Consider the following 14,465-nt stretch of genomic DNA (forward strand, 5'->3'; position numbering starts at 1 on the left):
GTTCTTTTTCTGTTTAATTTACAAACATAAAAAAACAAAACGCTTGTCTATGTATCTCAAACAAATCCGACCACTCAGAATGTGTCTTAAATTTTAAAATTAAAAATGAATGTGCTCTTATAATTTGGGGAGCATATGGATGGAAAATGTGTGTATTTTTTATGAACAAATATTCATTTTAGTTCTCTTTTCGAACTCATATGGAAAAGTTATCAAAAATAACGATACACAACAGTCGCGTGTGCTGAATGTGAACATTTCAATTGTATGAATGTACAACGGACGAGTGGATGATTAAAAAACACACGATTGAATAAAGAATTATTGATTATATGATAAATGAAAGAATATTGTGTTAAAAGAAACTTCTATTAAAAAGAAGGACAAAACAATGTTCAAGACGTCACAGGAAATTCGTCTAAATACGACAGCATCCTCAAATCAACGTAATCGGGGTGAAAATGTCTCCGGTTTTGGAAAGTATTATAAAACACCAGATTCGGGTAAGTATTTGCGTCATTGTCAAGACAGGTCAATAGACAACATCAATTGTTGATAAAACCTAGACTAGACTAGTAATAGGTATGATATTTATAAAAAAATACAACCCGTAGCCTACGATTCTTTTTGTTAAACCTAAATATTTGCATATACAGTATGCAAAGTTCATATTCGTACATCCTTAAAAACTGAATAAAATCGTTTTTAATTACATATTTAATATGCAAATGTGAGACAATTGATGGGAATTACCATGAAGAGGGAAGATTTAAAAATATCAAAACTAATTTTTAATTTATTCCGTCATTTAGGTATAGATGGCGCCTATGTAGCTAGCAAAGTTCGTATTCGTACACCCAGAAGCAGTTTTTGTTTGTGGTATTTAAAGATTTTTAAGCAAAGTACCACTAATTTTTGTACATTTCGCCTATTGCAATGCTTGTGCTATAGAAAAATGTAAAAATAACGACACTTTTATTAAAAATTTTGCATGAATAAAAGGTCGGACGAACATTCGCGAGTATTAGTCCTTCTGCAACTATATTCGAGGTCTCATATGCAAAAAAAAAAAAATGTTTCCAGCGTTTGGAAATGCAACAAAACGAATGGTCCAAAATTAATACATAAATTATAAAGGAAAGGAGTAAGATGCCTAAGAATGAACGTGGGGTAACCTATTGAAGAAATGCATTGTTTTCGAGGAAATTTTCGTCCTTAATACTCTGTTATTCCTCGTTATTTCCGATATGGCTTGACATAGCATGACTTTCAAAACTGTATTCTAAAATTACAATAAGTTTGAGACCAAATATAGAACGAAACTTGCGATTTTTACGAAGTAGAAATCAAAAATTTATTTATATTACCCTAGCCCAGATTAGGTTTCGTTGCATTTCTAAGCGCTGGCAACCTTTATTTGCATATGACACCTCAAATATTGTTGCAGAAGGACTGCTAATAGCTATTTTTAGTTATATAGTCATAGTTAATGTTTGTCCGAATTTTATTTATGCAATAAAAATATCGCTATTTTACATTTTTCTACAGAACAAGCATTCTAAAAGACGAAAAGAACAAAAAATAGTGGAATTTCGGCTTAAAAAATCCCTAAATACCACAAATATATTGTGCTTCTAGGTGTACGAATACGAACTTTGCCACCCACATAGGCGCCATCTATACCTAAATGACGGAAGATATTAAAAGTTATTTTTGATAATTCTAAATCTTTCTTCTTCATAGTAATTCCCATCAATAGTTTCATATTTGCATAAAAATTTTTGAATAAATAACAAGTTTATTCAGTTTTGGGGGGTGTACGAATATGAACTTTGCATACTGTATTTTGGAAAAATATCATTGGTGTCATTTTGTAGTTGTTTCAAAAATATTTGGGTAATTATATGTACAACTTTACAAACTTTATATTAAAATGCCTTAATTTTACGTTTAGAACATTTGGCGCCCAACGTACAAAATTCCAATTCATATCACCAAAATACATATATGGTAACATGGGGCGCCTTCGCCACGTTTTTTTCAAAATGTTCTCATATCGACATCATTAAAGTTTTTCCAAATATTATTTTTGGTAAGAATATTAGCATGTCTTGACTAGAGGTTTTGATATATAAATGATTGAAATTTTGTTTTTAAAATATTATTTTTGAGAATTTACAAAATGTCTAAAAGTGGCGAAGCCTCCCCACCCATGGGTAGCTTCGCCATCGACATAGGACATATATCAACGGGCTCTAAAACTGGCATTTACCATACTTCGTCCCCAAATATCAACATTATGCATAAAAGGAACATGTTTTCTATTTAATAATCAAAAATGATTCTAAAATTTACGAAAAGAAACATATTCCATCCGTTAATTGAAGTAGGTACCTTGAATTTAGACATAAAAATGAAATTTTTGCCAAATTAGATAGGTTTAGCACAATATTTGATTTCAACTTCATATTTTAGCGTGGTATATCAATAGCATAAACAATTTAAGTTAAACCTGACATATTTCTCACATTAACCCACAACACCCCTATCATGGCGTAGCCGCCCCACCCCCTACATAGTTCATAATATGAATATATTGACATTTATAATTACTTTTATCATCCAAATTATTTGGATTTATATTCTTCAGTATTTGTCTATTAACGGTATAAAATATAATTTTGATATCACAAAAGGTATACAAGATATCACAAAATATACCTACCAAGAATATTTTTCGCAATACCCCAAAAACATGAAACCGCGTGCATCAGCAATCATATATCTGATAGAAATGCCAATTTTTGGGAGATGAAAGATCTTCGTTAAACTCACAATTTTCCCTTTAACGGCATTTCTGTAGCAGTTGTAATTATCAAGAAAATCGGTGCTGGCGAAGGCGCCCCAGTGGCGAAGCCGCCCCATGTTACCATATGCCTAATACGAATTTGTCATTAATCAATGATTTTGAGTTTATTGGTCTATATACAGATTCCCAGCAAACAATTCTTTTAAGAAGCTAATAAAATTATTTGACACATTGCCTTATAATAACAGATGACTTACGGCAAACTGAACCAAAATTATAGAGTTACTCTATCGAAATCAAGGTTATTCATATATGTACACTGATGACATCAAAGCTGTACTACAGAAGAATCCATGACGAAATAATATCTAGATAATCTGTTGTAATTTAAAGTTGAAAGTCCGCTGAAAACTATGACTAAAGGATGTAGAGCTACATCCACTTCATAAGGAAAATGTAGAAAAACCCTTAGAAATAGCTCACATTGGGCGTCATCGTTTTTCTTTCCAAAATATTCAGCAATATTTACAGTTATCCGAATTGAGCTTTTGTATCCTCTGACAACACCCAATACCAACAAATTACAGCGATTCTGTTCGAAAATTTAATAAAAAACGTTCGATATACATGAAATTGGACAATACCAGCTCAGGGGGGGGCTAGACTAAAACCTGGATATATATGAATAGTTTTTATCTTCTAGTAATTTCCTATCTTCCGGGAACACAGAATTACAATTAACAAGTCCTTAAAAATGTGACTAAAATCTTCAAAAAAGTTTAAATCGGGTGTTGCCCTTATATGGGGGCTATACCAAAACGTGGAACAATCCTGTCTGATTTTTTGCAAAGGATGTTTTTATATGTTGTAATGTTTTATACCACTAGGGAAGACTAATTAAAACATTTTAGTCAGATTAATGTGACTAAAACTGTAAGAAAAACCGAAAATCGGGAGTACTGCTCCCCATAGGCTATATCAAAACGTGGATCTGTACCGAGAAATTCATGAAGCAAAGTTTTGTAACTCCAACGAAGACTTAACACCAAATGTCAGCAATTTCGGATGAATAGTGTGGCTAAAACTTTCAAAATACCGAAAATCGGGGGTACCGAAAATATGGGCTATATAAAGACGTGGATCTATACCAACAATTGGAATGTTTTACACTCCCATTGAAGATTTAATGTAACATTGCAACCGTTTCGCTTTGATATTGACGCTAAAACCTTAAAATACCGAAAATCTGGAGGGACCATTCTATGGAAGCGCTATATTAATACATTTACATATACTGACAAATTTCCAATGGAGAGTTTTATGCCCCAAATTTTATTGAAATCGCACATTTATAGCGCGTTTCGTGCATCAAATACCTAAAATCGGCCGAGAATATATGGGGGCTATATCCAAATCTGAACCAATTTCTATATAATATGGCACACTTATTTCTAGGCTTAATTCCGTCGCACATTCCAAATTTCATTGAAATCGGAAAAATATAGCGTGTTTCGTGCACCAAATGCATTAAATCGGGCGAAGATATATATGGGGGCTATATCCAAATCTGAACCGGTTTTTACCAAAATAAATAGCGTTCGTCCTTTGGCCAAAAAAACTATCGACTATGTATATCCCTAAAAGGAACTATGAGTAAACCTCGATTCCTTTTGCATGTTACAAACTAATGCACAAAGACATAATACCCCTTACCACAAGGTGGTGTAGGGTATAAAAATAATGTACCTGTAGTGTTCCATATATGCGTTTTCTGATTAATGAAGAAATGTAGTAGGCTGTTTATATTATAGCTTTTTGGTACTGGAATTGACATTTGAAACCCAGTGGTTTTGTAAAGTCCGGTTATATATAATCGTACTATAATAAATATAAGGATTTTTGTTTAAAAACGCAAAACTATATAAACTGAAAGCAGGATCGTATTATATTCATATATGTACATATGAGAGAAAATAAAATATTTTTAGTGATACTGTACCGGAGCGGTACATTGTCGTAGTGAACCTATCCACCTTGGTACGGTACAGAGCGGTACGGTACGATCCCATAGTGTTTATTTTCGAACACTGCATAGTATGGAGGGTATAATTAAATTTGTCATTCCGTTTGTAACACATCGAAATATTCATCGGAGACCCTATAAAGTATAAATATTCTCGATCAGGGTAAAATTCTAAGTCGATATAACCATGTCCGACCGTCTGTTGAAATCAAGATACAGCTCGCAATTTTTAACATAGAGCATTGTAATTTGGTATAGAAGTTTCTATTACTCCTAGGATGTTTGGTATTGCAAATGGGCTATATCGGTCCACGTTTTGATATAGCCCCCATAGAACGGTACCACCCGATTTTCGGTATTTTGAAGGGTTTAACTTCATTATCACACCGAAATGGCTAAAATTTAGTACTAAGTCTTCGTTGGGGGTATACAACTTTCCCCCAGAATGTTTTCGGTATAGGTCCACGCCTTCATATAGCCCCCTTAAAACGGCACCACCCGACTTTCGGTATTTTGAAGGTTTTAGCTTCAGTATCACACCGAAATGGCTGAAATTTGTCTTCGTTGGGGTATAAAACTCTCCCCCAGAATTTTGTCGGTATAGCCCCATAAAACAATAGAATATAGCCCCTATAGAACAATTCCTCCCGATTTTCATTATTTTGAAGGTTGTGGCCACAATAATCCACCGAAATGGCTAAAATTTGGTATTTAGTCTTCGTTGGGTGTATAAAACTGTCCCAATGAAATTTGTCGGTATAAGTCCACGTCTTTCTATACCCCCATAGAAGCGTACCTCTTGATTTTCGGTATTTTGAAGGTTGTACCCACATTATCTTACCGAAATATCGGAAGTTTGGTATTTAGTCTTCTTTGAGTCTAAAAACTTTCCGCCATAAATTTGTCGGTATAGATCGAAGTTTTGTTATAGCCCCCATAGAACGGTACCTCCTGAAGTTCGATATTTTGAAATTGCTGAAATTTGGTATTTAGTCTTCTTCATAAACCGAAGGAAACTAATTATTCCATTTTACTTCAATATAACTCGTGGTAGAGGGTATAACAAGTTCGGCCCGGCCGAACTTAACGGCTTTCTTACTTGTTAATTTTCACAAATATAAATCACCTAATAATTAAAAACAAATGATTGATTGTTTTCAGAAAGAAGAGTTGCAAGTGCTTGCTTGAAGAAATTTGTCCAGCAAGAATTTGCAAACTCTCAGTAAAAGAACTGTGAAAAAGTTTCTCTCGTATCGCTCTCTTTTGCTGGACTTTTGTGTTAACAGACGACTTCCAGCAACAATTGGTACAAATTGTTACAATTTTTAGATTAACCAGACAGCCCTTATATTAAATATTTTGTACAGAAATTCCTACTTTTTATACCCTCCACCATAGGGTGGGGGTATATTAAGTTTGTCACTACGTTTGTAACTACTCGAAATAATCATTGTAGACCCCACATATATTCTTGATCAGCGTCCAATTCTACATCGATATAGCCATGTCCGTCCGTCTGTGGAAATCACTCTAGCGTCCGAACGGATTGACGTAGGTGGATAAAATTTTGGGAAAATCTATTATTTGTACGTAGGACTTTTGGTATTGAAAGCGGGCTATGTAGGTCCACGCTTTCGTATAGCCCCCATACGCGTCATTTTAATATATTTTGAATGTATTAGTCCCATTTGACAACAGAATCGGTTGCAACTTTGTATTTTGTGTTTCCAGAGGCTAAGAAACATTTCTACCATAAAATGTTTATATAGGTCCACGTTTTGATATAGCCCCCATAGGACGATATCTCCCGATTTTCGGCATTTTGAAGGTTTTGGCCTCATTATCACACCGCGATGGCTGAAATTTGGTATTTAGTCTTCGTTTGTAGGTATAGGTCCGCGCCATCATATAGCCCTCATAGAACGGTAACTTCCGATTTTCGGTATTTTGAAGGTTGTGGCCACATTAATCCACCGAAATGGCTGAAATTTGTGGTGGAGGGTATAAAAAGTTCGGCCCGACCGAACTTAACGCTTTTCCCACTTGTTTCAACTTATTTTTTAACGACTGCAAACAGTCAATTTTGTCTAATGAGTCATGGTAGAACAAATACAAGGTAAAGTTAATACTACAACAAATACAACTCGAACAACAACCACAAAGGAATTTGTTTTTGTTTGTAACGTTACTGCCAGTTGTATTTGTAAACAAAACAAGGAAATGTCTATAAATTATTGGAATTAAAAAAACTAATAATTTTTCACGTTTGTTTCAATATTTTGGAAAACATGAATGAAAATTCTTTACATTTTCAATTTTTATGTTTCCACATCATTCCACTAAATGCATAAATTCTCGCAGAAAGTAGAATTCTTGCAGAAAAGTTTGGGGTCGCTGGAAATTCATAGAAAAAGGAGAAGCTGTTTCAATGTTTTGTTTTAGAAATCAAAGAAGCACATGTTTATTAGGGCTTTATTTTTTTAAATTTTAACAAAATACCTCACATATTAACAAACGTTGTATCGCCTCTACAAGCGGTGATTTACTGCGCGGCTTATCGTTCGTCGTTGGAGGAGGTTACATATCATTGATATGAAGAAGTCTTTCTGGGAAATGTTTTTTTCCGTATGATATATTTTTTTTCTCAAAAAATATATGTCCCTAATGTACATCGAAATAGAAATAAATGTATAAAATGTCATATGAAATTTGACACTAACGTTACAACCCAGTTCAGTCAGCTGTGTATTGCTGCTACCTTTTCTTATTCTACCATGCTAATGAGTGAATAATTTTGTATATTTATTTTAATTCTAATTTCTCAAACGACTGCAAAAGACAATTCCCAATTTCTCTTGTTATTTTGTGTGAAAAATGCAGACATTTATTTACTAATTTTATTTTTCTTCTATAAATCGACAATAAACAACAATTTTTACATTTTAAACAAAAAGACAATAAGAACTCTTTAATTTTGTTTGTTTACGATTGGCAATTTAGCTACTAAAAATTACTCGCAAATTTATATTAAAAAGGCGATAATTTTACTCGACACGAATGTTGTCATCCCAACTTTGAGTACTCGATTCGAAACAACTATAATTAGATTTCGATGAGGCACATCACATTTTGGCCGTATAAAAGTGTATATACCCTCGTTAGCATAAATGCTAAGGGTATAAAAATAAAGAAATATTCAGACACTAGTGCCTTATTTCCAAGTGTCTGAATCAGACAAGTCCAGTATATGTTGAAATGGGCAGAACCATGGTTACATGCAACCAGTGCACAGTGGTGGCACTTACATGGGAAGGTGTGACAAAAATATTTCTAGATAATATATCGAACAGAAATTTTTATCGATTGATCTTTGTGGCCAAAAACACTCTAACAAAAAAATTGCAGTCCTAGGTCGTCCAAGTTTTCGAGTGATTCCCATGTAACAAATCATCCTGATTTGAAGTATTTTGCTGTTACCAATACATTGTTCAACCGAATTTGTGGTAATCCGGTACCAGGCCTTCTTGTGGCTCAGTAAACCTCCCCGCAAAAATTGTCAGTATTGATCCATGGTTTGGTATACTCCTTAAATGATTTATAAACAAATATTCAAACCGAATAGGTTTTAATAATGAGATCGCAAAAAATGGTAAAAATAAGTTGGATTTTGAAAAATTAGGAATATTTAGAAGCGATTTGACTTTAAATTTTTAAAATGATGACATGGATTTTTTGGACGCATCCACTGAGTCCCTGAATCTTTTCCAATTATGTTTTAGCAGGCGTAGAGCGCAATAAAACCTTTCTATCTCCACTCCTCGTTATTCCTTCCCAGCAAAATGTTCGATGCCAAAGATGCTATTCAAGAATGGGTGCAAGTGAAATGGAATGTCATTTTTTAGCATCTTCACTCATTCGTGACCCCCAAAAGATGCAATTCATTTTCAGATCCTAAGCATGTCATCTTCACTAACTCGGTGGATTGGCATCTTCAACAATTCTTTGGCATGTCATCTTAACTAATTCCCTAGAATGGCATTTTCGCTAATCTTTGCATGTCATTTTCACCAACCCTTTGGCATGAGTTTTTCACGCCTTGTTCGGAAAATGCTGTATTGAAATATGATTTTCATGGCGTTTTTAGTTATTGAAAGCAATTTATGAAATAATAATGGCTAAATATTGAAGTTTGTTAGTAGATTTGACGCTGAGCAGATGTTTTGCATCATGAAACCTTGCCCTATAGAAATTTCGACGGCAGCACCATCCCGAGCGTATTGAACCAAAAATACTCTGCTTTGTCCTGACAGCTGAGATAAATGGTGGATATTCTCCGAGGACCGCATGCAGACGATAGATAGTTTTTTATTGAACCTGCGACTGCATTCATGTGAATACTTCTTAAACCTGCTTGATAGGCTTGTTGATCCTGTATCTACTCCCATCGACCATGACATTCAACTCTATTGTTCTTTACTCTGCCGCCCAAGTGGTGAACAAAGTGGCCGTAGATTTATTGGCTGATATTTGTATATTCCTCGCGTGGAAAAGGGTGGTAAGATCAGACAAAATGAGTTCAGCCATTCACAAATGTCATCAGGGAAGGCACCTGACACCAAGATCGTACAATCATCCGCATACGTTATAGGTTAGACAGTTCCTGTAATATCACCTCGGACAACTCCAAGTTTCACTCTACGGGTCTCGGACATCTTGATCCTAAATTCTACGCATGACAGGCGTTCAAACTATAATTTATTATCCAACGTTTCAAACTTAGCTGGAGCGTAGTCTGCTCGATGAACTCAAACAGCGTGGAGTGCTTGACAGTCTCAAAGGGATACTATCACTGTTCTATCACACGGCTTATTTTGATTGAGTCCTCGACTAATATGTGTGGGGATGACAGCAGTTGTTGTGCTGCTTGCGGATCCCATGTTATTGATCGGCAACTAGACAATTATTTCTGATGCTGGGGGACTTTGTTACGGGCGAATAAAGCGAAATTGGTCTGAACGATTCACCTTTGCTGGCATCCTTGCTAGGCTTCAGTAGCTGGTATATTTTCCAGACTTCGGGAACGATGTGTGTGTGAGAACTTTATTGAGATACTTTATATTTGGCCGTCCAGCTGTTGCAGTTTAAACACCGCCGCTACTCGCAACATAGTTTAATTCCTCCGCAGCTGATTGATTGATTCATCTTGCAAAAGGTTTTTCAGTTCCCATCACCAGTTAAGATTTCGACATGGACTCTAACTGCAAATTACTATTTCATGAATTTTAATTTAAGAACATTTTGGAAATGTACACTCTTTTGTTTTGTAGGGGTCTACAAATCGACTTGTAAACCAGGGCTCTCTAGAGCAGGCAAGGACACTTTTATAATACCAAAGATTGCAGTCCGACTCTATTTTTTGCTCAATGATTGGGACTTCCTAGCGTAATAAATCTTACATAGCTTTAATAAATCTTAGAAAAGTAAAAGAAAATATATGTACATGTGTATAAATAAAAACACAAAATTCATCTCTATTGGATCAATATAATGGGTTCAAATGGTGATGAAAAGATCGGATCTATCACGACTTCCTTTGAATTGGTTTAAATGCTGATGAAAAGATCGGATCTTTCACGACTTCCTTTGAATGGGTTCAAATGCTGATAAAAAGATCGGATCTTTCACGACTTCATTTGAACCAATGCAAAAGATCCAGTGAAATCATGGCATTTCATGGAATCACTTCCATCAAATTTTGCTAGGTTTTTAAGGTCATGCGGTAGTCCAGCATTTTTCTCATGTATTTAACTTTAAGGGAATGTTCTAATGCAACTCAAACCAATGATGGTGGTTGAAAATCGTAAATTTTACCCTTCCTGATGAATAGAACGAGTTCCGCCGATTGTGACCGTGTCGACATCTTTGCTGAAGAGCCCAATGAATCCGTCTCAGAGATCTTTGGGGGATCTAATGGTTTTAACACCTTCTCAATCTTCACAGGTTCCAAATCTGTTATCAGCTTGGGATCCTCGTTTGAGGTTATGGTGGTAACAGACAGCCTTGAAGCCTCTGCACCCTTCTTGAAGTGGGAATTTTACTGCTAAACCTCAAGATGATTTTTTTTTAAATCTGCTTATAAGCTTGAGATGGTTTTTGGATCCATTTTAAAAACGACTACATTGTATTCGCTACGATTTGTTATCTGTTGCTTTTTGGTTTTGGAATTTTTGGTGGTCGGAAGTACCAGCAAACCATACATATTTTTGATGTATGATTCTCGCTTACTAACCTCTTGTCATACACGGATCACTGTTCTGTCTATAGTTTTCTCCTCTTCTATGCTGTCTTTTGAAACTTTGATGGACTTTCTCCTCCATGAAGAGAACTGAGCTCTGTCTGTTTATGTTGCCATTCATGTAGTCGATGAGGGGTGTGGTCTCAACCCATAACTACAGTCGGCTTTTGTGACACACAGAATCTTAAGCTGCAGGCGACAAGCCTTGAAAAACATGGTACTCGTAGGTTAAAACCTTATATTTTTGAACGTATGTTTTCGCATCGCGTCAAGATTGTTACACCGGTTGGGAGAGGTAATTAATACCCACCGTGAGTTTAATTGTGGGACATTCATACGAGTACATATTCATTTAGAATATAAGTTTTGTAGAAACTGCTCGGTTATTTTTTCAGAGCCCATTTAATATATAAGGTATTGTTTTTTATACGTATAAAATATACGATTTAATTAATCTTTTAAATTGTTAATATTTATTTTTATACAGATAGATATTCTACGCAACCACCACAAGTATTTGTTGCGCCAGAGCTGACAGATCCGAGTCTTGTGCAGTTGCTTCATTTTCCCAATGGAGCTTTACGTGTAAACAGTCATGTTAATTTTATAATCAAACGAAATGGAGTTAAAGGCAACTTTGAAGTTAAGGTTTGTAGTTCATTTAAAATAGCTAAACATTTTAATAAAACTTATTATATTAATTATTTTTTAAATTTTTAGTTGGAAAATCCATCTGGACATCAAATATTCGTACCATTAAAAATAATTGATCCCGAAAGATTTGAAGTTAGCTTCTCGTTGGTCGAGGCTGGTCTATATAAAGTTCACATAAAATGTAATTCAGTAACATTACCAAAATCACCATTTATAATTGTGGCCATAAGTGGATTTGATTTGGAACCGAAAACAAAAGTCGAATGTAAGTATTATATTAACAACAATTAACAGCCTGTTTTTGTAAAAAAAAATAGTTTTTAAAACGAATGTTTCATAAGAAAACGAATTGTTTTTAATTTGGTTTTTATAAAAAAATGAAAAGCATTCGTCTGATTCCGAAAAGCTTTTCATATCAGTATTTCCAATATGTTTATTTTGGAGATTTTTTGAATTGTTCTCATTGATTGATTGTGTTATTTGTGGCAATCCAAAAAAAATTTTCAATATACAGACAAATTTTGAAAACAATTTTCAAAAAACAAAGACATAGAACTGTAAAGATTGGACATAGTGCATAATGCAGTTCAATTTTAATATTAAACCATAGAGGGTATTTGTGTATAACAGACAACTAACAGAACACGACGGCAACAAAAACAAGTATAACATAGTTTTATGTCACCATATTGGAACATAACATTATGTTAGACCTCCAGCTCCATCTGCCGATGTATAGTAGCAATATAAATGTCCCATCTTGTTATATTTTATGTCTTTGCAAAAAATTTCAATAACCGTTTTGGGAAGATACTATCGACCATAACTATATTGAATATGTAGTTCTTTTGGGTCTATATGGAGACATTTGAACCACATAGTCACTACAAGATTTTTAGGCCTGTAATGAAATTTAAAAACGTTAATTTTTTTTAAACATACATATTTATTAACAAAACAAATCACAATGGAATCTTAGATCTGTATTTAATTAATGCTGTAATGAGAAACTAAAACGATCTACACCTTTTTCAGATGTTATTCGAATCATTTTAGTTGTAATTCGAGAATTCCATATGTAATGTGTAACATTTGATTCGTAATTCGAGAATTCATTTGTAATTCGAATTGTGTTATTTGTAATTCGAATTATTGCATTTGCAATTCGAATTATTATATTTGTAATTCGAAACATTTCATTTGTAATTCAAAGTTTTTTGTTTAAAATTTCAAATGGAATAATTCGAATTTCAAATATAATAATTCGAATTGCAAATGCAATAATTCGAATTACAAATAACACAATTCGAATTACAAATGAATTCTCGAACGAAAATTTTTGCTACAAAAACATACTGCAATAACTAAATATTTGCTCTCTCTCTCTCATTTATTTTCTAGTGCCAGTATTCAAATCAGATGCATCAAAGGTTACATACCGTGGTCTTGGCTTGAGCCACATTATATTAAATGAGAAGAATGAATTCTTTATCGACGGTTCTTCGGCGGGAAACAATATCCTATTTGTGGGTATTTTTGGTCCTAAAGGACAATGTGATGAAGTTGTCGTCAAACATATGGGTAAAAATGTTTACAAAGTTACCTATCAAGTTGATGACCCAGGAGATTATCTATTGGCTGCAAAATGGGGCGATGATCATATACCCGGTTCACCGTTTTCATTAAGTACCAATTAAAAGCTTTAAGTAATAAGAAGTAGATTTAATTAAATTAGTTTTATGTTTTCTGTAGAATAAAAAATAAACCAAATATATTTATTAACCATAGCTATTAAAAATAAAAAAAATATTTGTTGTTAAGAAGAATTTAGAACACATCAATTATAAAAAAGGAGATAGAATATGTATATAGTTTGACAAGGTAATGTTTTCGAACCAAGAAAACAAACAATTTAAGATAGTGTGTGATAAGGCATATTTATACAAGGTAGAAGTGACAATCAGCTGTATTCGTACTTTTTTGTAAATTTATTTTTCAAAATGTAATAGGGTCTACTCATGAAATTTGAAACTTCGAAATTTGCTACCCATAAAATTCTTCTTTTCACAGTAAACGTGTAATAACAATGACCTAATAGCTCGTTTCCACGGTACGTCGTTCGTTTCTCCATTCGTTGTTCGACCCATAACTACGAATAAATTACTTACATATTTCCCCACACAAAATTCTATGAACGAACGACGATTTTTCTACGTGGTTCGATTAGAAATACTCTCTGAACGACGAAAAAGTATGTCCCATCCCTAACAAATGAGAGAATTTATCGAAAAAATTAATTATGACATGTCTAAATTCAAAATTGAAAAATTTGTTGAAAACACAAAAATTTTTAGAAAAAAGGAAAAAGATGAATGGAAATTAATGAACTAAACATTTTATATAGATGCAGAAGGAAATTGGTTGTGTTTCCTTCTTAATTCCACACACATTTCTTGTCCATTAGTTCAAAATCGCGTAAAAAATCAGAACCAAAAGGAAACAAATAACTGAAAGTCTGCATACACAAACATTGTTTTGACATGTCTCTCTCTCTCTCTTTAATTTTGAAAATAGAAACATATAAAAATATATTGAAAATACAAAATTATTCAGAATTTATGGAAAAAATGAATGAAATGTGTGTAGTTAAATATAGAAGATACATTTGAAGGAAAGTCTATTGC

At 33.8% G+C, this 14,465-nt stretch overlaps 1 protein-coding gene across 1 annotated transcript; it reads left to right on the forward strand.

Annotated features, from left to right (window-relative positions):
• The first annotated feature begins 174 nt into the window (after window positions 1-174).
• Window positions 175-13,604, forward strand: LOC141388634 (filamin-A). Its single transcript, XM_073958688.1, has 4 exons — window positions 175-503; window positions 11,615-11,775; window positions 11,848-12,046; window positions 13,183-13,604. Exons 1-4 carry the CDS (start codon window positions 392-394, stop codon window positions 13,476-13,478), a joined length of 768 nt encoding a protein of 255 aa, XP_073814789.1. The 5' UTR covers window positions 175-391; the 3' UTR covers window positions 13,479-13,604.
• The last annotated feature ends 861 nt before the right edge of the window (window positions 13,605-14,465 follow it).

This window comes from Musca autumnalis, unplaced genomic scaffold, assembly GCF_047663935.1.
Source record: "Musca autumnalis isolate F117 unplaced genomic scaffold, ASM4766393v1 scaffold_1, whole genome shotgun sequence".
NCBI classification, from domain to species: Eukaryota; Metazoa; Arthropoda; class Insecta; order Diptera; family Muscidae; genus Musca; species Musca autumnalis.

Coding starts and splice junctions, on each gene's coding strand:
- LOC141388634 (XM_073958688.1), top strand. CDS start 392: ATGTTCAAGACGTCACAGGAAATTCGTCTAAATACGACAGCATCCTCA. Junction 504..11,614: donor TTATAAAACACCAGATTCGG/GTAAGTATTTGC, acceptor ATTTTTATACAG/ATAGATATTCTACGCAACCA. Junction 11,776..11,847: donor AAGGCAACTTTGAAGTTAAG/GTTTGTAGTTCA, acceptor TTAAATTTTTAG/TTGGAAAATCCATCTGGACA.